The sequence below is a fragment of the Bos javanicus genome, chromosome 18 (genome assembly GCF_032452875.1).
Source record: "Bos javanicus breed banteng chromosome 18, ARS-OSU_banteng_1.0, whole genome shotgun sequence".
Lineage (NCBI taxonomy): Eukaryota > Metazoa > Chordata > Mammalia > Artiodactyla > Bovidae > Bos > Bos javanicus.
Genome location: NC_083885.1, coordinates 10,643,251 through 10,667,131, shown reverse-complemented (window position 1 = coordinate 10,667,131; position 23,881 = coordinate 10,643,251). Strand labels below are relative to the sequence as shown.

Genomic DNA, 23,881 nt, shown 5'->3' with positions numbered 1-23,881 from the left:
CGGCGGAACGCCGGGGGCGGGTCCAGCAACGGCCACGCCCCCGGCGCGTGCGCGGGTCACGTGGGGGCGCGGCCCGGGGAGCTGCTGCGGCGGCGGTGACGGGGGCGGCGGCCGCGCGTCTTTGGCGGGACCAGCTTCGAGGCCGCGCCGTCTCTGCAGGTACCGCGCCTCCCGCGCGCATCCCCGGGTCCCAGACCCTCCTAGGCTCTCTCGGCGCCCGGCGGAGCTTCGGCCCGTCTGCTCGCTCTGCGCCCCACCACGCCCCCCGGGACCAGTGCCCTCTTTGCCGAGACCCCCGGGACCCTCGGGCCCTGTCGTCCCTCCCATCCCTGGGACCCCCGCCCCCAGCACCCCTCCTTCCTGGCCTGTCCACCCGGAGCGCCTCTTCCCCAACTCCATCCGGGCGTTGCACCCATGAGGAGACCGTCTTCTGGGCCCGCCCCTCCCCCGGGACCCGGCCGACCTGGGGCCCCACCCACCCCGAACGCGGGCCCATGTCTTTCCCGGACCTGACCCAGGTGCTCCCCACGAGGCTCCGAAAGGCACGCATTTGTGCTTCTTTATTCTCGTTTCCAAAGGGACTCGGTCTGAGTAGGGTTTGTTGTCTTCGTCTTTGTTCTGATTGAGAAGTAATTCAGAATAAGGGCGCTCTTGGAGAAAGGGCCCCACCAGCTCTCCAGCGGCCATAGTTTGTTGCGCCCTGCCCGGTGCTGGAGGGGAAGGGTTATGGGGACCAGGGAGGCTGTCGCTGTTCCAAAGGAACGTGCAGCCCGGCGAAGCCCAACCCAGCGGCCCGCTTGGTAATGTCAGCAGGATGCCCGCCTGGGGGTCTCAGAGTGGGGTTCGCAAGGCAGGCCTCTGGACTATAACAGACCTTGATCTGAATTCCCACCGCCCACTTCTTAGCTGCAGAGTCCTGGCCGTGCCACTTCACCTCGGTAAGCCTCAGTTTCCTTGTCTGTAAACTGGGCATGATTACAACTCTGCCTGGAAGGGTTGATGAGAGAAGTGCCATGATAGGAAGAAAGCACTTAGTGGATGGAGTCTTTTGCAGAAAGCCAGATTTTAACCCTGAGCGCTGCAAATAGACAATAACTAACATTATTGAACATTAAATTACAGTGGCTGATAGCCAAGGTTTATTGAGCGCTGATGTTCCCAGGCTCTGAGTGCTTCATATGTATGATCTGATTTAATTTTCATTATAATCTTAGGCAGGAAATATTAGCCCCATATTTGCAGGTGATATAAGGAAAGCTCCGTGAAGTAATGAAGTAACTTCACCCAAAAAGTTACCAAGTAATGAAGTAACTTCACACACAGCTCTTCAATGGGGAGCCTGGGTTCAAATCCAGGATGTCTGTTTTCGGAGTCTGTGGTTGAGATCACTACAGTAATATTCCACAGACATAGAGCTCAACAAATTGTTTTTTTAAAGCAGATTTTTTTTTGAAATAAAAGTCACATAACAGAATTCACCATTTTAGCCATTTAAACGTGTGCTGTTCACAGTAGCATGTTCACTGTCCACAACCATCACCACTGTTTAATTCCAGAACATTCCCAAGAAATCCCACCGCATTGGCAGTCAGTCCCTATTTCCCACTCCTCCCGCCTTGTGGCAGCCCTCCTCTCCTTCTGTCTCTGGATTTGCGTTTTCTGGACATTTCCCGTACATGGAGTCATATAACGAGTGGCCTTTTGTGTCTGGCTTCTTTGGCTCAGCATACTCTTCTCGAAATTTGTCCGTATCGTGACATGTATCCATACTTTGTTCTTTTCATTGCTGAATAATATTCATCATGTGGAGAGACCACATGTGTTTGTCCGCTCATCTGTTGTTGGATGTTTGGGTTGTTTCCACTTTTCATCCATGCCGGTTTTTGTGTGAGCCTAAGGCTTCAGTTATCTTGCGTCTGTACCCAGGAGTGGATGCTGTTATGGTTCTAATTCTCAGACCTGAAACTGAGGGGTATTGGATCTTGGACAAGAAGGCCCATGTTTTGACTCTCTGCATGTAGTTTACGTTAGCGGCATACTGAAACTTGGCATAGGGAGGTAAGGAAACTCCAAAAAGTCAGGATGCACCAATAACAGCTTCATCAAAGTGCTGATGCAAAGTTGGAGCAGCTTCTCAAGTTATTTCTGAGTGAAATTTGAGCTTTGAACACAAGGCATTCTTTGCTTCTATTTGTTAAATAAATACTGTATACCTAGCACCATGCTAGGGCCTGGGGAGGAACAGTAGAGATGGATGTGACCCCAGCCTCACACCATCACAAGGCCACAGGTGGATTAAAGACTTGAATCTGAAAAGCAGAATTGTAAAAAAAAAAAAAAAAAATTTGGAAAATAATACGGAAAAATATCTTTCTGACCTGAGGCTAAGATGGGATTTCTGAAATGAGACGTAACAAGCATAACCCATGCAGGAAAAAGATTGATAAATTGGACTATGTTGATGTTGATACTAAGACATTCATTTCATCAAAAGCACTTATATAAAGAGACAAAGCATACAGAGGGCTAGTATCTAGAATGTAGAAAGAATACTTAGAACTCTGAAAGAAAAAAAAGACAACACAATAGAAGGTCACAAGGGGACTTCCCTGGAGGTGCAGTGGTTAAGACTCTGCATGTCCAGTGCAGGGGGCTTGGGTTTGATCCAGCATGCTGTGTGGCTCAGCCAATAAATAAATACAATTTTTAAAAATTAAATTTTTTTAAAAGTTGATTTGAAAAAAAATAAGATCGAAAGCTAGAAATAGGCATTTCATAGATGAGAAAACACAAACAGCGCATAAACGTCAGGAGTGCCAGCCTTATTAACAGTCAGGAAATGCCAGTGCAGATGATGGTGAGGCCCCATTTCACAGCCAGCCTTTGGCAGGAGGTGAACTGTTGGATGTTGCCAGCCATTGAGAGGAGGCAGCATGAGCTCACACTCGCTGCTGGTGGGCGTGTAAAGTGGCTCAGCTGCTTTGGCAGCATCTGGTTGAACACATGGATGTCCGGTGGCCCAGCAGTTCGACTCTTAGGCCTGTCCCTTGGAAAACTCTTGTGCATGCACGAGAATGTTGATAGCAGTGCTGTTCGTAGTTGTAAAGTCAAAACCAACAAGAACAACCCATCAGCAGTAGACTGGACACGCGAGTTGTGTCTGCGCCATGAGACGGTGCAGCAGTGAGAGTTTATGGCCTGCAGCTTCGGAGGTGTGCCTGGGTCTGGAAAACAGCCCCAAGTGAGAGGAGCGAGTCACCAAAGGACACGTGGGCTTGATTCCTTATGTAACGGGCAAAACCGGGCAAAACGGAGCACTGTTATTTCAGAATCTGTGGTAGGGTGGTATACAACTATTTCCAAAGAAAGAAGAGAGCGAGGGAATGATTACATCAGAACTTATGCTATGCTAAGTCACTTCAGTCGTGTCCGACTCTGTGTGACCCCATAGACGTCAGCCCACCAGGCTCCCCCCTCCCTGGGATTCTCCAGGCAAGAACACTGGAGTGGGTTGCCATTTCCTTCTCCAATGCATGAAAGTGGAAAGAGAAAGTGAAGTCGCTCAGTCATGTCTGACTCTTAGCGACCCCATGGACTGCAGCCTACCAGGCTCCTCCGTCCGTGGGATTTTCCAGGCAAGAGTACTGGAGTGGGGTGCCATTGCCTTCTCCAACATCAGAACTTAGGAGAGTGATGACCCCAAGGGTGGAGGAAGGGGTTGTGACCAGGGAGGAGGCATTGGGCCTTCTGAGACTCTGATTTGATTGGTGGAGTTCTGTAGCCCTGTGAGTGTTTTTTTATTCTTTGAGCTGTGCATAATAGACAACTTCGGTGTACATTTTTCCAATTTTCTTAAATTGTTGTTGTTTAGTTGCTCAGTCGTGTCCGACTCTGCAACCCCATGGACTGCAGCACGCCAGGCTTCCCTGTCCCTCACCATCTCCTGGAGTTTGTTCAGTCTTAGGCCCATTGAGTCGGTGAAGCCATCCAACCATCTCAACCTCTGTCGTCCCCTTCTCCTCCTGCCCTCACTCTTTCCCCGCGTCAGGGTCTTTGCCAATGAGTTGGCTCTTTGCCTCAGGTGGCCAAAGTATTGGAGCTTCAGCATCAATGCCGGTTTGGAATTCATGGCACATGAATTTTTACTTTTAACTTTTAAAACCTTTGGTCTAATTTTTTTGTTAAGTTTTCCCCAGCTGAGTGGTGAAGGAAGGGCATTTGCTGTTTGTTTTTGCTTGCAGCTTGTTCTGAAGAGAAGGCAGAGCAGCTCCTGGAGGCCCAGAGCTGGCAGAGGAGGTAAGAGCAGACTGCAGGTGGAGAATGACTGGGGAGAATGACTTGGGCAGGAAGACTGAGGACTCTGTCATAGTCAGGCATCTTTTCTGGAGTTTTTCCGTCTCACATTCTTGAGAAAAATGGTGTTCAAGGAGGGGTCGAAGTTCCCTTAACACAGCTTCCCCTTGGGGTGAGGTCATTCCCCAAGGCACATGTGACCTCCTTTTAGCTGGAACCTTATTACAGACACGCCTGCCATGCATTTTTGCCCACAAGTATTTCTTTGGCTTCAATCTATTAGACCTTGATATGTGGTGTCCAGTGTTTTACTGAAAACATTGTAGCATCTTAGACATATACCCACCTGTCATTTTGAAGAATAGATTTAATGTTCCAAGTATCTAGTTGTTTGTTGTTTTTTTTTGCTTATGGTTGTGTTATTTCTAACTTTATTACATTTTCTGTGCATACAAGTATCATGTTTTTCATTTACTTTCCTCATGGCCTACTCTTTGAGTAAGTGTGACAGATGGCATGTGTCCACTATAAAAGCGTTATTTTAGGAACTCCCACCTTAGGATGGTTGGACTCGGAGTCTCAGTTTTTATGTTCTTCTTTGTAAGGAGCTAGTGTTTTTGGTCACTTCTCTGGGAATCTTGAATCAGCTGTGTCCCGGGAAGCAGCCATTGTGACTGGGAGGGGCCTTTCCAGCCAGCACCTGCCCCCCAGGATGTGGCTCTGGACTGCCACGGTGTGGCAGGGGACTGTTGGGGAGGTGACCCGTGCCTGCCTCGTCCCTAGCATCTGGAAGCTTTGAGAGGCGCTCGTGCATAGTGTACAAAGAGGGGATGCCTTTGAGGTGGAGCACTGTGACCCTGAGGGCTTCCCTGGTGGCTCAGTGGTAAAGAATCTGCCTGCCAGTGTGGGAGCAGTGGGTTTGATCCCTCGGTCGGGAATATTCCCTAGAAGAGGGAATGACAACCCACTCCAGCATTCTTGCCTGGGAAATCCCTGGACAGAGGAGCCTGGTGGGCTGCAGTCCACAGGGTCACAAAGTGTTGGACACAACTGAGCGACTAAGCACAGCACAGGACAGGCTTGTAAAGTTTAATGTTTGAGGGGTTATATGCTCATTGTGGAGCATTTAAGAATCCTACTGCCTGTTTCTTGAGTTTTTTATCATATTTCTTTTGTATGTTTTGTTGGTTTGTAACTTGGCCTACACATTCATATGCATACTCAACACACACACACACACACACGTATTTACATTCAGCAGTTCTTTGTTATTTCGTGCGCCTATTAACCAGTGTGGTGTCATTCTTACAGCATGTTCCATTCCAGAGGTGAATTTGTTTTCTTCACTCTGCAGACCTTGGTTGAGCTCAAATTGCATTGCGGTGGAGTGGGAGGGAATTCACTTATTCTTCCTTAAGCTTATGCCAATTTTTGCTGCTACTGTCAGGGATTTTTTTTCTTAGTTTCAGAAAAAAGCTTAAGTTTTTTTCGATACAGATTTCTAGGAGAGGGGCCACTTACAGAAATTTTATATAAATTTTGTTTTTGGCTTAAATCTATTTTCTCTTACGTACTATTAATAAATGCTATATACCCTTGTGCTTGTGCATATCTGAGCTCCCTGTAGTTTAACTGTGGTCGTTCTGATCTTTTTGATACCTGACCCTCACTGAGAGCTTGTGGTTGGCTCAGGCCCTGGTGACTCCCCTGGTCTGGTCTAGAAGGAAATTTATCAGCCTTGGTCGTGCCCAGCCCTTCTCTGCCTCTCTGACTGCAGGTGCACACACGTACACACCAGTTCATATGGCATTTAAGTTGTTTTGTTAGATGTCAGTCTCTCCTCCTAGGCAGTCCTTTGCTTCATCTTTGAAACCTTAGCATCCATCCCAGTACATGGCACATAAAGATGCTTGCTGTGTGGGTACTACAAGAGTCATATTGGGCTTTTCTCTCCCCAAACACAAGGGGCCAGGCAAGGATGATGGTGTGCCAGTGATGCCAGCTAGATGAAGCATGCTTAGCCACTGTCATTTCAGAAAACAATGTCTTCAGGTTCGGGGAGTATCTCTTTTTAAAATGTACATTTATGAACATTACTTATACATGATGCAATTTACATTAAAGGGTATTAGAGCATAGTTTTGTCTCAAAGTGAGTTGTAAGGTCTTTGAGGCTGAAGTGTTAGTCGCTCAGTCCTGTCTGACTCTTTGAGACCCTGTGGACTGTAGCCCACCAGGCTCCTCTATCCATGGGATTTTCCAGGCAAGCACACTGGAGTGGGTAGCCATTCTCTTGTCCAGGGGAATCTTTCTGACCCAAGGATTGAACCCTGGTCTCCTGCATTGCAGGCAGTTTCAGTATTGTCTGCATGACCAGGAAGCCCCCTTTGAGGCCAAGGCTACGTCTTAATAGTGCTTCTATTTTTCATACTTTGTCTTTACAGGGATAGTAGGTCCTCTGTGCTTGCCGGTTTTGCATGAATAAATTCAATAAAAGAAATAAACATTACTCTCAGCTGTTACGTGGATTAAAAAGTCTGCCTGTCACTAAGCTGGGCCGGGAACTCCTTAGGGCGCAGAGCATATTGTGTTTATTGTCGTATCCATAACATTTAGCTCAGTGCCTGGATTTTAGTAGGAATTTGGTAACTCTTGATAATCATGTTGACTAATCTTCTTGGATGGAAAGAACTTTGTAAGCTGCAGATGTTAAGTAATGATATCATAAATTGACTGGATCCACGGGCTACGTGCATTTGAACAGTTACTGTTATTTAAATGCAAAATTATTAAGCCCTGATGTCTCAAATGTCCTTCTTCAACCAAACTATGTGTGTCCCTTTCAGTTACTAAGCAAAGACCACCTCTCTCGCTCCCTGCCCCTGCAGGCTGCCATGGCTGCCGTCGACAGCTTCTACCTCTTGTACAGGGAAATCGCCAGGTCCTGCAACTGCTACATTGAAGCCCTCGCCTTGGTTGGAGCCTGGTACACGGCCAGAAAAAGCATCACCGTCGTCTGTGACTTCTACAGCCTCATCAGGCTGCATTTCATCCCGCGCCTGGTGAGCAGAGCGGACCTGATCAAGCAGTATGGAAGATGGGCGGTCGTGAGTGGTAAGAGATGAGATTTCAGTTCATGCCTGATTTAAAAATGAAGTCATCTTTCCCATTTGATCTGTGTTTTAAGTTGGATGCTTCATTCAGGGACTTAACTGAATTTAATCATGTTTTCATGGGATAAAGAAATAAAACTTCCTCTGTTATGATTATGTGCACCTTTCTCACTGCTCATCTTGGAAGGTGTTTCCTTGTGATTTTTGTCCTTCTATTGCCTCCTGTTCCCCATCCAGCCCTGCCTCCCTGCTGCTTGCTTTTCCTTCTTGCTCTTGGTTTTGAAACTGTCCTTACAAACAGGTACCACTTTCAGAAATGCTTCCCTTCTTTTAAATTTCATTTTCATTTACCATTGTTTCCTAGGAAAGTACCTCCTGACACTCACAGAGACCAGGTGAGGCTTTGAGAACAGTCTCCCACTGTGTCTCGCAGTCACCTTGGCAAACGTAAAGCGGCGCTTCCTCTACCTGTCAGAGTGTCTGGGCGAGCATTTGATTAGCTCATTTCATTTGTATTGCAGATTCCACCTTGTGCTTGACTGATTACTCACAGAACCGAGCTTATGTCTAGTGTGACTCCTTCTCTGATTAAACCCAGACCCAGGGTATTTAAAGTCCATTTTAAGGATCACACCGTGAAATGAGTTTGCTCCCTTTGCCGGCTTGTCCTGTAGGTGCCACGGACGGGATTGGAAGGGCCTATGCAGAGGAGCTGGCCAGCCGTGGGCTCAACATTGTCCTGATCAGCCGGAGCCAAGAGAAGCTGCAGATGGTCGCTAAAGACATAGCTGACACCTACAAAGTGGAGACTGACATCATAGTCGCGGACTTCAGCAGCGGCCGCGAGATTTATGACATGATCCGGGAAGCCTTGCAGGACAGAGACATTGGCATCCTGGTGAATAACGTGGGTGTGTTCTACCCCTATCCGCAGTACTTCACGCAGGTCTCTGAGGACACGCTCTGGGACATCGTCAACGTGAACATCGCGGCGGCCAGCCTCATGGTCCACATCGTGTTGCCAGGGATGGTGGAGAGGAAGAAGGGCGCCATCGTCACCATCTCCTCTGGCTCCTGCTGCAAACCCACCCCCCAGCTGGCAGCGTTCTCAGCATCTAAGGTAACCCGTTCCCAGGTGGAAAGTGAAGTCATCATGTAGGAAAACATTTGTCACAGTGGTTTGGTCTAGTTTGTTGAGTTCTGTGTCAGCAGCTGATGTTTGCTTATGCTGTATTTTTTTCCCAAAATGACCATTAGTCTTTTTTTCCCCTCTTGATTCTTTCGAGTTCCCAACGAAATTAGTCTTTTCTTCTGTTTTATTTAACAGGCTTATTTAGACCACTTCAGCAGAGCATTGCAGTATGAATATGCTTCCAAAGGAATCTTTGTACAGAGTTTAATCCCATTCTACGTGGCTACCAACGTGGCCACCCCTGGCAGCTTTCTGCACAAGTGCCCATGGTTGGTGCCTTCCCCAAAAGTGTACGCACATCATGCTGTTTCTACCCTCGGCATTTCAAAAAGGACCACAGGATACTGGTCCCATTCCATCCAGGTAACCAGCCGTGTGCGCTCAGCTCTCGTAATTAAGGTTAAGGCATCCTAAACCTTTCCAAACGATAGATACATGGGAATCTGATGGAAACCTGATGCTGGAAGATGAGGATCATAACTTCTGATTCTCAGATCTTAGTGGTTCCAGTTCAGTCACTGAATTCTCTTCTGTGGATTTATATGTTAAGAACATTTGAAAGTTCCAGCTGCATGACATCTAGAAGAGGAAATTCGCTGTTTTAATGTCAGTACAGTAAGCTCCACCCTGCCCCTCAAACCCCAGTTCTCTCTCACAGTACTGACCATGGATGCATTTTGCTCTTTGACCTGCCTTTCATTCCTGGGATATTTGGAATTCTTACCTACATGACCTGCTTTCATATCACACTGAGTAAAGATGGAATCGTATCACTGCATGTAGGTGTGTCCTGCCTACTTAGAGGAAGGGGGGTGAGTGGGTGGGGATCCCATTTCTGTTCCCCAGAGAGTCTAGCATAGGGTCTTACGCAAAAGCGGGTACACAGTGCAGCATCACCTAAGGTTTTTTTCCTCTTTTGTATTTAAGGTGATTGGTGATGTTTGTTGGCTTAAATCATCGCTGATCTGTGCAGTTTGTTGTCGATGGCTTTGGATTCTAACCTTGTAATCCTTTTCTCTTTCATCTTCAGTTTCTTTTCGCACAGTATATGCCTGAATGGCTCTGGGTGTGGGGAGCAAATATTCTCAACCGTTCTTTGCGTAAGGAGGCCTTATCCTGCAAAGCTTGAAGCCAGATGATGGTTGGGAAGTTTGACCAATTCGTGGGAGCCTGCAGTATTCTACATTTGGAGGAACACATGGAATTTATCTTCTGCATTTTTTTTTTCACGACTGATTATTTAGCATACTCTTGACTCATCCTTTGCAAAACAAACATAAGCCTTTTAAGAGTGCTGTGGGAAAGCCTTCAGGGCCGCACGGAGGGCACAGGGTGAATACCGACTGTGGCGCGAGAACCGATGGAGGACACCTAGAATGTGATGTGTGCTTTTGTTTTTTAAACTTTTCAGAAGTTGTGTGATATATGTTGTTCTAGGAGCTCCAGTAATATGACACTGAAATATGATATAACTTGGTAGCTCTTACAGTCTCACATGTTTCTTAAGGGAAATTATCTATGTCAGTAGATGAATTACAGCATTGGTTTTCAAATGTCCATCAGGAAAGACTATTGAAAAGCGTTATTTTCTAGGTAAGGTTGCTGGTGTGATTAGTGGAAACCTGTATTGCATTGTGTAGCTTTAGTCGTTTGGCTCTCTGTGTATGAAATGCTGCTCCTCAACTGATACTTAGAGACCCACGTGTGTACACATGTTGTGTACATCCGGGCAACTGTATTTATTGGTAGTTTACTTTAAAAAGTATTTCTTGTCAAGATGTCTTAATGTGGCACCCAAAGGGGTATTAAAATTCTGCATTATTATTTTTCACCCTAAACGAGGCCACCTAATTTTGTGCTATAGGTTTGCCATATATAATATCACCTAACAGTGTTCTGGTTTTTTTTTTAATCTAAGGAATTAATTCATTCATAGATTTGGACATGTGATGACTGACCCTCAGTCATCTCTTGATTTATAGTTACTGTGGATAAGTAGTGACTTCTCAGCCTATGACCCATTTTATAACTGAAGTTTAGCCCTCTAGAACTTCTCATACCTGGTTGTGAAACACTTTTCTGTGTAATATTATTCCATCCCAGTAGCATTAATGATATAAATATCAAGTATTTATAGAATAATAGTTAAAATATGGACAAATTACGTGTGTGAAAAGACATACTGTATCTGTTGAAATCAGTCAGAAGCTCGTGTTTGATTCATGTAACAAATTTGTATGTTATAGTGAACACTTCCATTGATGTGAAGATAATTAATGCCCGATAACCACCACTCTATGGGTTTGCACTGAAACCTGCTGTGTAGTCTTTTTGGCTCAGGTCTCCTGAAGCCAAACATTTTTGAGAACCACATACCTAGTGCTTTGACAGTTGTAAATCACAAGACGAATATGACAGTATGTGCACATTTGAGATCCAGAGTTTAATGTTGCAGCGCTGATGCAGAAACCAGTTAATTGAAATCAGGACTTTTATGGAATCACTGACTCCTGAGCTGATACCCATTACAAGGGGGCCTGAGCATGCTTTTATTTTATGCCCACGGTTTTGCCAGTGACATTGCCTTAGTATTTCCAGACCTGACTTGGACTCAGGATCAGAGGTTAAATTCAGAAGCTCTTCCATCGACAGATCAGGCCTTCATCACACAAGAGGAAGAAGTGCAGTGTGGAAAGTCACATTCCAGTGATTCGACACAGAAGTGCCGACTTTGATGGCGTTAGCTGGAAGCCTTTGTCATATTTGGCGTTTCCCCACCTGACAGTTAATTGATGGTCATTAAGACTAGAGAAAACTTGACTTCATGCCACATTGACTTGAACTTTGACATATAATAAGCAGCGATGTGATGTAAAAATACCATATTTATATTTAAGGTGATGTGTGGTACAGCAGTGTCTTATAGATTAGATGTTGGATCATTGTTACATGATGAGACTAAGTAAACCATGTCAGTGATGTTTTAAAATTCTCTTCTTGGCAGGATGTATGTAAATATACTGATCGGTGCAAAGTTCACGAAAGATGAAAACCAAGAATCTTCCTTAGGTTTCATCTTTCCCAGCGCTCATTTGAGAGTTATAATTGGACCACTGTAGCTGGGGTTTCTTATTAAGGATGTGGGAAATAAACCTTTGAAACAACTTGTGACCTGAAAATTTAACAATAAAAGCAGTTGCTTCTGCTTCCTTTAGAAGAGGTATTGGTCCGTATGTTTGGAAAGAGAGAAACGTTTTTCCCCCCCATAGAAACAAATATTTAAAAATTATAAAAAATTAATCTCTGAACACCTGTGACAGTAAGTTATTAAAAGCTGGTAATTCAGTCAGAAAATCATGCATAGCCATGTCTTACAGGTCTTGAAACTACAGAGTTGATTTTTTGCTCTCATTCTCCTGATTGGTTGAATAAGATAAAGGCCGATTTTTATTCCTTGGCGTGGGTGATATGGAGATCACTGGTGGTTTTGCCATGATCCATTTTTCGTTTGGTAGGGATGAAAAGTAGCAAGTTCAAGGGGTGGGAAGAAAAAGGGAGACGGTGAGTAGAGACAGCTCTTCTGAGGAATCTTTTTTTTGCTTTGTTTTGCTTTCACCTCAGTTACTTAAAATCTTGGCACATTTGGGTTAAATGGCATCTCGAGTCTTGACACTGTGTGCATTCCGAAATCAGTCTTTCTTTCTGTGTCTGTCTCTGGACTGTTAACTCTTTAAAATAGCATTCAGGTTTAATGAAGATTAACCTTCCCATGGGATTACAAATGCTCTATTATACACATGAAGTGTTAGTTTAGGGAGTTACCAGAACCTGGAGTGGTGGAAAACCGGTAGACCAGGATTCTGGGGCGCTCAGCCTCCCTTGGTAAATTTCCAGGCCACCTCCTATCACCCCCCAGGCCCCCTGCAGTTTTTAGGGCTCTCAGGAGCTGCAAAGTTCCCCTCCCCTTCAGTATCACATGACAAGGATGTTTGCGATTCACTAACCTACCTCTGTTCCTAACAGTGGGGCTTTGTATTCAATGGCATAGGGACTTCAAGGGCTGTTAAAAGAACCCTGTTAAGATCAAGTCCCTTATGTAGTGCTAGGAGGGGAGTGCTCTGGATTTACAAATCCAAGAGTCAAGAGTTCTCTGAAAGTTCCTAACACTGATGTGATCTCAGGGGGTGGGGAAGAACTTGATCAGGTGTGGGTTGGTCTAGTACAACCACATCTATTGAATATGTTGTGTGTCAAAGTCTGTATGTATATGCTTCATTTAACCGTCATCCTTTGAGGGAGATACTCATACTCCTTTGGGTAAGGTGAGTTCCAGAGAGCTGAGGTACAACTTGCCTAAGATCACAAAAAGCTAGTAGGTGATTTTAAGTTTCTTCACTATATTATATCAGTTTGGTTAAATCGTCAGTTTGGTTAAATCGTGTTAAAAGGAATATGCAGTACTGTGGTTTCTAATATTGGGGTATTATCCAGGTGCTGTGGAAAGGTCAAACAATACGAGCAGTTTTATCTCAGGACATAGCACATCATTTGTCATCAGCATGACCTAAAACAGGCTTTCAGTCCCCGTTGCGTGCCAGCTTGGTTGTGTCCGACTGTTTTGCAACTCCATGAACTGTAGCCTTCAAGGCTCATCTGTCCATGGAATTTTCCTGGCAAGGTTGTCATTTCCTTTTCCAGGGGATCTCCCTATCCAGGGATCGAACTTGCATCTCCTGCATTGGCAGGCAGATTCTTTACCACTGCCGCCAGCTGGAAAGCCTCCATCCCCTAGTTGTGCCCAATGTCTAGTGTGGATCAGCTCAACATGTAGACATTAAGTGGGTGATTTTAGTATCTCAATCACCCAGACAATTGGGGGGGGGGCGCACTTTTAGGGGAGTTTAATACATTGATCTTTGTTTCTTCAGAACGGGTCACCGCTTGGCGTCCGTGGTCCAGGCGACGCTGGGAGGGGTTAAGAGTAGAGCAGACCGGACTTCGGGCCGGGGTCTCGCCTGTCAGGGTGGAAGTCTGGCGAGCACCCTCCGGCCTTGAGTAAGCACTTTACTCGCCAGCATCCGAGCTGCAGCGAGGGTTAAACGGGTAGAGGTTTGCAGGGGGAGCGCCGCCGCACCTGGCTCCACAGGCCCCAGGAGGAGAGCACTGGATGAATACGAAGGTTCGGTGGCTGTTCCGCCGCGGCTGTCCTCCGCAGGGCTGCGCCCGCCCGGGGGCCATACAGGTTTCCAGAGCTCCTGTGAATCCCCCATCCGCCCCCAATCTTCCTTTCCAGACTCGGGCCAGGGCCGCAAACGTCGCGAGACCTCCACCCTTCCTCCCAGCTAGGGTGCCTCCCGCCCCGGGACCTCAGCGTCCAGCGCGCGCACGCAGGGCACGCACGGTCGGCGGGGTCCCCGCCCCAATCGCGCAGTCTCGCGAGAGTTGGGAGTAAACAGCACCGAATGGAGACCCGAGGCGTGTTTGCGGCGGAGGCGCCGTTATCCCGGGCCCAGCAGACCCGAGCCTGAGGCGGCCGCAGGTACGTCAAGCAAGTCTGCTCCCCAGAGCCGCCGGCCCTCCCGACCTGCCGGGTCGCCCGCGCGCTCCGGCTTGCTCGCCGCGCTCGAGGGCCCGAGGGCGGGGGTCTGTGCGGGCGGGGGCGGCGGCGGCGGCGGCGGGGCCTCTCTGCGCCCCTGGAGCCGCGCGGGCGCGAACCGGGCGGTACGGGGGCGGCGGTGGGGGGCGCGGGGAGGACGAGCGTTGGAGACGTGCCGGTGCGCCGCTTGCCTGCCCGCGGGAGCTTCGCCGTCCCGCCGCTCGCCCCGGCCGGACTGCCGGCCGGTTTCCCCGCCTGGCCCTCTTTGCGCGTTGACACGCCTCGGTGGTCGCTCCACTTCCCCGCTTCCTTGATCTGAAGTGAACTTTGACCGAGTCACACCGTGTGCCTGGTCCGGGCCCTCAGCCTCGGAGCAGACCGCGGTTCTCGGTCTGCTTCCCAGAGGGGAGCCTGCTGTGGGATCTTAAGGGACCTCGATTCCTGCCCCTTCCGAGTCTGGTTTTTCATAAATGCGGGGCAAAAACCTCGTCGGTCGTTTGGGTCGGGGAGGTTCTGGTTGACTCTCAGACCTGAAGGAGCTTCACGTGCTGCCTAAGACTGTTGTACGCCGTCTCCTTTACGTTCATTTAAGATGTTTACCCCTTGTCTGGGTTAGCGCCCTTGAGACTTTGGGCCTATTTGCCTATGCAGATTAAGTTAAATATTTACTTTAGATTCCGAAGGACACTTCCAAGTAAGAGAGAGTAGCCTAAGGTCTCGGAGTTGAACTGGAGAATTTCGTTTCCTTTGGCCCTTTAGTCTTGATTGCTGGTAAGTAGCGCTCTCGCTTCAAGGTTTCAGTTTGCCTAAGTATAAAAATGAGGGGTTTGGAGAACAGTGATTTCCCACCCCCCCCAACTTTTAATCTGCGGCACCCATTTTACATATATATATTTACATACATACATATATATATATGTATATATACACACACACTTTTTTAACGTGAGCGCTTTATTAAAGTTAAAATTACTGTTTTTAAGTGTGCTTATTCAACATTTTTTTTTCCTGTAAATTTGCAGTTGTGCAATCATCATAATCCAGCTTTAGAACATTTCTTCCATCCCCGAAAGATCCCCCACAGTGCCCATTTGCAGTCAGTGCCCATTTCTAACTCCAGCTCCAGGTGACCACTAATTTGCTGCCTCCTTAGATTTGTCTTTTTTGAATATTTTGTGTATTCAGATGGGGTTATATGTGACTATTGTGTCTGGCTCCTTCTATTTTTCATACTGTCTTTAGACTTCGTGTAATTTGTACCCTGTATCGGTGTGTCATTCTTTCTTTCTTTTTTTTTTTTAAAAAATTGAAGTATAATTGCTTTACAATGTTGTATTAGTTTCAGGTGCCCAGCAAAAGTGATTCATTTACACATATGTATATTCTTTTTCAGATTCTTTTCCATTCTAGGTTATTACAAAATATTGAACATAGTTCTCTGTGCTATACAGTGCTAAGTCGCTTCAGTCGTGTTTGACTCTGTGTGACCCTATGAACTGTAGCCTGCCAGGCTCCTCTGTCCATGGGATTCTCCAGGCAAGAATACTGGAGTAGACTGCCTTGCCCTCCTCCAGGGCATCTTACTGACCCAGGGATCAAACCCATGTTTCTTTACAAGTCCTGCACTGGGAGGCAGATTCTTAACCAGTAGTGCCACCTGGGACGCTCATGCTGTACAGCATGTCCTTGTTTATCTTTACAACCCATTTGACTCTTTGCTTAGAATTCTCCAGGCAAGAGTACTGGAGTGGGTTGCGATTCCCTTCTCCAAGGGATCTTCCTGACCCAGGGATTGAACCCGGGTGTCCTGCCCCGTGTCTCCTGCATTGCAGGCAGATTCTTTCCCATCTGAGCCATCAGGGAAGCCCCCATACATAGTGGTGTGTATCTGATAATCCTGCACTCCTAGTTTACCCTTTCCCTCCATACTTCATTCCTTTTTATGGCACACTAATAGTCCACTCTTTGCATGTAACACATTTTGTTTATCCATTCATGCAGGGCACTTCTTTCAGATAATGTTTTTTGTTGCCATGTATGAAGCAGATGGCTAGAGCCCTTTTTGTTAGAGGTGGGGAGGGGGACGCCTGGGGTGGCTGGGTGGGACCCTGGCCCATAAGCTAACTCCAGTGTGCTCCCCAAGTATCCTTATAATCAAGAGTTGGTTGCCTCTGTAAATAAAGCATTTTTAGTCTAGTGCTTTCAGAGCTTTAGAAGCTCCTTGGGCCCCATGGGATGTTGTAGGCTCCCTCCTGAAGAGTCAGGAGGTTTAATCATCCCCTTCACGTCCTTCTCATGTTGTGTGATTACCTTGTCTGTCAGTCTGGGGGGGAGATGGTTCTTGTCCTGCCTGCTGTCTCTTTCATTTGTGTGGCAGCCACAGTGCCAGAGTAACTAGAGGCTGCAGGCCCAATAGACCGCACGCGGCTCCTAGTGCAGTGCTGTAAGTGCAGTAGGGGGTGGTGTATTTGCATCTGCCCCTTTACATCAGGAGAGAGTTGAGATACTGCATATATTTTATTGGAAGAACTTGGCAAGTCTAACCCTTGATGACTTGAAATATTAAGAACGGGAGATGGACCTTGGTCTCTCAGTGTATGGTCTGAGTCAGCTTGAGACTGATTTCCTCCTCCCTGTGGCCTAATCAGTTTTGACCTGCTACAAAAATCTGTTCACTTGGTTTATTAATATTGAGGATGTCTTTTTGTCTGAGGTTGTTTAAGGAATGAGTTTAAAATGTGGCAAGTGTGAACCTCCCGTGTGGCTGACTGATCCTGGATGATGGGAAGGTAAAGAGAATGAAGAGACAGCAGCAGCCTCTGTGAAAGAACAGGCAATAAAAACAGTGTGGACCATGACTCTTGACTTTGGTGCTCTTGACTCGCGGGGCTGAATTTCCCCCTACAAAACCTACTGATGGGCGAATGTGCCAGAATGAATGGTTCAATCAGGCTTAAGAATACACCTTTGTTTTAAGATATTGTGATCTGGCATCTCTCAAATGTTAGCCTGTTAAACAATGGTAATACAGTCAAGTGTGCAGTTAGTTATGAAAGTGGTATTTTTACAGCCAAATTTTGATTAAACTGAATGGTACCCTTTTGTGACCTAAACAATTTTCTCTGGATCTGTTTCAGTAAAGGGTCATTAAAAAACAAGGCACATCTTCCTGATTAGACGACTATTGGGTGATAAAAGTCATTTCCCTGACTTGTGTTCTTTAATTATTTGCAAAGAAACAAATTTGTATGTACTTCAGCTATACCCAGAATCATAATCCTAGTGACACTGTTTTATAATGCACGTAGAAGATTCTGGGCTGTAAGGAATGTTGACTGTTGGCTGCCCAGGTAATCCATCTCCTCTACTTGGTCTCCCTCTTAACCACATCCCATTAAATCTTATTCCTGTCATTGTATTATTTGAGCTATTTGAGCTTTGTATTTTACATTTAGTATTTAATGTCAAGTATTTTTTGATTGTACCTGTATTGGAGACATAATTATACTTACTTATGGGAAATCCATAATGTTAAATACCATCTTTTAGGGTGTACCTTTGTATGGAAAAATAACCAGGCCTTCTACATAAAGAATTTATAGAAATTAAATCCAGTCAACAGTTAGTGGATCCAGAGACAACCCTAACCAGGCCCTATAAGTAAGTGATATTACAGATGACAAATCTGTTTAGAATGAACTAGCTGAACCTTAAGTTAGAATAACCTTAAGTTAGCATAACCTTAAGTTAGAAAGTAGACAGATTTTTAAAAACAAATCCTAAGAAGTAGATTCCTTTGCTGGAGGAGGACATGGCAACCCACTCTAGTATTTTTGCCTGGAGAATCCCATGGATAGAGGAGCCTGGTGGGCTACAGCCCATGGGGTCTCAGAGAGTCAGACATGACTGAAGTGTTCTGGCACGCACACATGCAGATCCCTTTTAAGCTCTGCTATATGTATAATTGAAATTACATTTTTAACATATTTTGACTGTGCAAGTTTTATTGCATAAAGTTATCTTTTTTCATGTTCTTTCTCCCTGGTGCATATAGATAGATATTTAAAAATGAAAATTTGGATCACATTAACTGTTTTACTTAATATTTCATTAGCACTTCCCCCATATTCTCTGGGAAATACGTTAGTTTCCTGTGGCTGCTGTAACAAATTTCTACATACTTGTTGGCTTAAAACAACAGATTTGTTGTCTTGCAGTTCTGAAGGTCAGTAGTCTGAGATCAGTGTCACTGGGCCGAAGTCAAGGTGTCAGCTTCATTCCTTCTGGAAGTTCCAGGGAACATGTGTTTGCATCCCTTTTCCAGCATCCAAAGGCACCTGCAGACTTTGGTGCCTGACCTGCTGCTATCACTTCAGCCCCACGTGCCCATCATCACTCCCCTGCCTCCCTCTTATAGACTCTTGTCATTACGCTGGACCCAAATGGACCATCCAGGATGCTCTCCCCATCAGAACATGCTTTTAGTTACACCTGCTGAGTCCTTTCAGCCTTATAAAATAACATTCATAAGTTCTGTGGATAAGAATGTGGACATCGTTTGGGAACCACTATTCAGCCTTCCCAAGGAGCCTAATTTTAAGTTGCTGTATTGCATTCCATAATACACATGAATTATTTAGCTAGTTCCTTGTTGCATTTTAGGTGGTCTCTGATTTTTCCCAGTTAAAAGCCTTGCACATAAATTGTGTGCCCTCAGATTCATACTTCTGCGGATTTCAGGAAAGCTGGGTAACAACCTTCCTCTTAGAGTGTAGCCTCTGGAGCCAGACCGCCCATGTTCCCAGCCCAGCTTCCCCACTCAGAGGCCAGGTGACTCCAGGCAGTGCTGAGCCAGCCTAGGCCTCAGTTTTCTTGTTGAAAGTGGGGTGGGGACAGATTGTTGTACGGATTAAGTGAGTTAATACATGCGCGTTACATAGAATAGTGTCTGCCACATGCTGAGTGCTCCGTATGTGTTCGTTGTTGTTCTTACTGAATTTATCAGGCTAAAAGTTTTTTACATTCTCGTATTGACAAATTTCAACTCTTAAAGGTCATAAGAGTTTTCACATTCACTAGCAAACTAGGAAAGTATTCAAGTTGAATTCTTAAACTTGATTTCATTTTATCTGGCTGTCTCAGTTTTGTCTGTCAAAATGTTATTTGACTTTTATGATGTAAATTATAGAGTCACCGGGGTTAATTCCAGCAGCTGTTTACTATCCCAGTTCCTCAGAATGAGAAATACTTTTAATTTTCCTTTGAGTAGCTCAGCACATCTCTTGGGATGTTCAGGTATCATTCTGTGTGACAGCTGATGGCTGTAAATCTGCTTGACAAGGTCCATGGTCTGGTTGTGCATACATCGGTCGGTGCAGACTGAGTCTGCAAGAGGCTTAAAGTTGCCTCCTCTCCTCCCCTACATTTGCAAATTCACTGAGGGCAGTCCTAGCAACTGAGACTAAATATAGGACCTTTTTTTTTTCTTTGTATATTTTGGAAACCATTTCCACCATTTCAGAAAGGGTGGAAGAATAGTACAAGCCCTTTTTTCTCTGCATTTGTAAGTAAGTTGCAGACCTGATGCCCTTGATCCCCAGGTACTGTAGTGGGCATTTCCTGCGAGCAAGGACCTTCTTGCATAGCCACGGCACAGCCTTCGGAGTCCAGCAGTTGGTCGTGATACTCCACCACTATCTAATCACAGACTGGTCCCATGCAGGTTGTGCCAGTTGTTCCTTCCAGTAACATCCTCACAGCAAAGGGATCCAGTTCAAGAGTCTTGAGTTGCCTTCAGTCTGGAGCCTAATCTCAGCCGTTCCTTGGTTTTCATTACCTCAGTACTTAGGGAGGTTGTAGGCCAGTCGTTCTGAAAGATGTCCCTCAGTTTGGGTCCTGATGTTTCCTCATGACCTGATTGAAGTTGTGTGTCTTTGGCAGGACCCTCAGGAGATGCCAGGCTCTTCCACCACGTCTGCCTGATGGACCCGGGTCTCTTTGTCTCATCTCTGGTTAACTTGATGAAGCGTCTCCATCCTGACATTCCTCTACTTCCTTTTGTAAATCAGGGTTTTGTTGGGAGGCATTCTGAGATCATGTAACTAGCTTAATCCTCTTTGCACTTAAGTTTATTTTCTGTGTGTATACCATGGTGGTTTCATGTTTTACTTTTGTCTTCAGTGGGTCAAGATCTGTTACTTTCAACGTTTACTTTGATGCTCAGATCCCAGCGGGCCCCTGTGACCCTCCCCACCATTCTGTGAGCCCTTCTTCCTCTTTGGCACAGATGTTGCAGATTTGTCTCTTTTTACCCTGCCCAGCCTGAAACTCGCTCTGGCTCTAAGGAGCCTGGTTTCTTTCAGTGGAGTATAGTGTTTAGAAAAGCAGTGCTGGGCACTAGTGGGGGTAAGGGGTTCCCTCCTATGAGAATATTGCTGCCCCCATGCTCTTTCCTTGAGCAGACACTCCATGTGTTGGTGCGGGTGTATGTTTCTGCAGCTGTCTGTTGAAAACCTTGCATTCACACCAGTTTCCATTGTCATCCTGCATGGTTCATTCCAATGTTTCCCTTCATGTTTGAGACTTCCTTCCCTGACAGTGAGAAAGGTGCCTCCCATTCTCCACAAAATATTTATTTGACCCAATCGGTGTCCTTCTGCCTTCTGTCACTGCTGACCCCTCACTCAGATTCTGACGCCCCTTGCTGGGGGCCTCACACGCACCCCCCCGCCCTCAGTCTCCATCACTGCACACGGGCTGGGCTGCTGAGGCTTTCCCACCAACACCTGCCTTCTTGTCCTCAGCCTGTTGTTTTTGTAAAAAGTGTTTTCCCTTCCTGTGTGTCTGTGTAGGTGTTTGTGCTTCCATTCTCTGTGCCCACCTGTGCTGGTTGCTGCGTGTGTGTCTGCTACCAGATGGTGAGCCTGGCCCGGGGAGCATGCTCTCCAGGTCTGCACTGGGGACGGAGTGGAAGGAGCCGTCGTGGGCACGGTGAGGGGTGCCTTCAGAGCCCCACGGAGGAGTAGGGGACTGTGTCTTTAAAGCAGACAGGCCAGGGCTGCAGAGGTCCGTAGCCGGTGGCTGGTCTTGCGACCCCAGTGATGGCGTGGGCACTGCCTCAGTTGTAAGAGAGCATCAGCCTTCTCTCCCCACAGGCTGACTTTTAAGTTCATCGTCTTTTCCTGTGTGTGAGTTATTTTGGAACAGGTTTAATGAAAGTTGATGTAACTCAACTTACGGAGTCTAACATTTGCTCACTAGTGTCGCTCATTAATATTTGTGTGGTATCCAGTCCAAATGTGTCGTAGATTCTATAGCATTCTGTTTGTATTTATTTTTTTGTTTTTTTCACTGTAAGTTCATTTCCTGTATCATGCTAGCCTTTGGCACTGTGATTAGCTTTCTCATCTGTGACCTGTAATACGATAAGCCAGGTGTATGCTTCAGGTAATTGTATTCTGTGATAGCCTCATTGCTGCGAGTACCAAATATGAACAGAAACTTGGGGCTCATTCCCAGGTGGCTTCTTCTAAAACAGGTTGGAGAGGCTTTTGGTGTCCCCTGTTGCTTTTCTTCCATCTTTCTCTTCTGTTCGTTGTTTTTAGTTGTTTATATGATTGACATTCTCTTGTTCTCTGTGTTGCTATGGAAATAGATTTTAATATCTCATTTCTATCTGATAAACTCTGTTCCACCAACCTTGGTTTCCAGTTCGAATTAGGCCTGCTTTTCATATCATTTGTTATTATAATGATGAATGTACTAATTATTAGTGCAAAGATTGTTTAGATACTCCAACTGCTTATCTGTATTTACCACTGTTTTCTTGTTTATCTGTGCTTTCCTATAGAAGCACACGTGAGTAGTCCTAGAAACCACAAACCCCTTGTTATTCTCAGATACCAGTTTCTGCCGGAAGAATGGGTTTATTAATACCTTGACACACCTCTCTCAAAAAGGGGCTGACTCCTTGTCCTGAATGTTTTCTTCTTAGAAACAAGTAGTGATGGAAGGAAGGACTGTCTCATTGCTCTGTTTTCCCCCTGCTGGGTTATTTATGTGTCTGATGTGATCTGTGCAATGTGTTTTTCTGGATGTGCTACAGCCTGTGTTTTTTGTTTTTTAACTGCTGCTCTATTCTTCACTGTGAAGAATTACCCTTTTCTTTGCCATTCAAATATTTTGAAAGGTATTTGTGCTTACATGCAATTTAATACTCAAATCACATTTTTCTCTGGCAACAGCTTTTACCTCACCAACTGTCCGTCTTCTCATACCACATCCAGTAAAGAGAGAATCTGATTTTATAACACATTCAGCAGGTTGAAAGTCTTTAAGTTGAGGCTTCAGGTAAAATACATTTACTGACAATAAAAACTCTTCCATGCTCTCTTCATAGAATCGGCAGAAAATATTTCAAAACCTGAAAAAGTGTAGTTTGAGTAATTTCAGAGCACAGTGTGTCTTAGAGGGTGGTAGATACATGAATTGCATGGAAATTAGCCTGTTCTTAGGAGTTACTCTTATAGTAGAAAGAAAAGGATATGTACCAAGCCTTTACTTGAAAAAATGGTGGAATTTCATTGGTAACCCACTCCAGTGTTCTTGCCTGGAGAACCCATGGACAGAGGAGCCTTGGATCGCAGAGTCCAGCGCGCTGAGGGACCAGCAGTGCGCGTGGGAGTTAAAGTGCTGATGAGGGCAGCGCCCTGGGGTAGGGAAAGGCGGGATCTACACCTGAGGCGCAGGGGAGGGGCTTGAGCAGAGTCATGCCTCCCATTCGTTAGCTCAGGGCTGATGTGCTTAGTGTTCCGGGGGTTATTTATTATCCTTGTTTTTCTCCATTTTTCTCATTTATTTTATCCTGTTTTATTTTTGAAGCTGTCTTAAAACTTTCTTTTCCCCGTGAAAGTGGTGAGGAGTAACTAAATTAAAATGAGCCCATAGATATTTCTTGGTTGCATCATGCATTTGTTTTGTCTTATAGCTGGTGTGGCTTTTAGACCCTCTTATCTAAATTTCAGAGATCGCGAAACCTCCCTGGCCCTGTCGCTGTGCTGCTCATGTCCCTGTTGCTTGCTTTGTTTTGTAGACTGGCTCTCAGTGATCGCTCATCCCCGCTGGACTTTGGTTCCGTGGTGCACATGGAGTGTAGGACTCAGGGGTCTGGGCCAGAGTGAGCGAAGCCTGAGGCCCAAGATGGAGAAGAAACGAAGAAAGAAATGAAAGCCTTGTTTCAGGCCAAGCCACAAGAGGCCATGAAATTTAACTTTTATTTACGTTGGACAAGACTGTAAAATGGCGGATCAGTAATGTTTCAGCTGAAAGCTGAAACAAAAATTAACTTATAATCAAGGAAGAAAAAAGTGCGATTTGAGTTTATGCGATTTTATGACCATACTCACTTACGACCATGAAGCTTGTCAACATCTGGCTGCTTCTGCTGGTGGTTTTGCTCTGCGGGAAGAAGCATCTGGGCGACAGACTGGAAAAGAAACCTTTTGAAAAGGCCCCGTGCCCTGGCTGTTCCCACCTGGCTTTGAAGGTGGAGTTCTCCTCAACGGTTGTGGAATATGGTAATGATATTACTTTAAATGTCAGGGACTTCCCCCTCAGTGTGTTGGGTTTTTCTGTTTTCTTTTTTCAGATTTATTACAAACATTAGCTTTTGCCAAAAACATTTCCCTCT

The 23,881-nt window shown here is 45.8% G+C and overlaps 2 protein-coding genes across 4 annotated transcripts in view; both read left to right on the top strand.

The window, feature by feature from the left end:
- The first annotated feature begins 54 nt into the window (after positions 1-54).
- On the top strand, positions 55-11,814 carry HSDL1 (hydroxysteroid dehydrogenase like 1). 2 transcript variants are annotated; one of them, XM_061386885.1, is made up of 6 exons: positions 57-159; positions 4,242-4,296; positions 7,181-7,406; positions 8,080-8,525; positions 8,733-8,960; positions 9,628-11,814. In XM_061386885.1, exons 3-6 carry the CDS (start codon positions 7,187-7,189, stop codon positions 9,724-9,726), a joined length of 993 nt encoding a protein of 330 aa, XP_061242869.1. In that variant the 5' UTR covers positions 57-159; positions 4,242-4,296; positions 7,181-7,186; the 3' UTR covers positions 9,727-11,814. The 2 variants fall into 2 exon arrangements, with proteins under 2 accessions (XP_061242868.1, XP_061242869.1); XM_061386884.1 differs by lacking the exon at positions 4,242-4,296 and having other exon boundaries at positions 55-159.
- A 2,203-nt stretch (positions 11,815-14,017) lies between these two features.
- MBTPS1 (membrane bound transcription factor peptidase, site 1) overlaps positions 14,018-23,881 on the top strand; it is a 44,871-nt gene continuing 35,007 nt past the window's right edge. For both annotated transcript variants that reach the window (XM_061386858.1, XM_061386857.1), the window contains exons 1-2: positions 14,018-14,136; positions 23,285-23,768. In XM_061386858.1, coding sequence (XP_061242842.1) covers positions 23,606-23,768 — 163 coding nt within the window. In that variant the 5' untranslated portion in view covers positions 14,018-14,136; positions 23,285-23,605. The remainder of the gene's footprint in view (positions 14,137-23,284; positions 23,769-23,881) is intronic.

Coding starts and splice junctions, on each gene's coding strand:
- HSDL1 (XM_061386884.1), top strand. CDS start 7,187: ATGGCTGCCGTCGACAGCTTCTACCTCTTGTACAGGGAAATCGCCAGG. Junction 8,526..8,732: donor CAGCGTTCTCAGCATCTAAG/GTAACCCGTTCC, acceptor TTTATTTAACAG/GCTTATTTAGACCACTTCAG. Junction 8,961..9,627: donor ACTGGTCCCATTCCATCCAG/GTAACCAGCCGT, acceptor TTTCATCTTCAG/TTTCTTTTCGCACAGTATAT.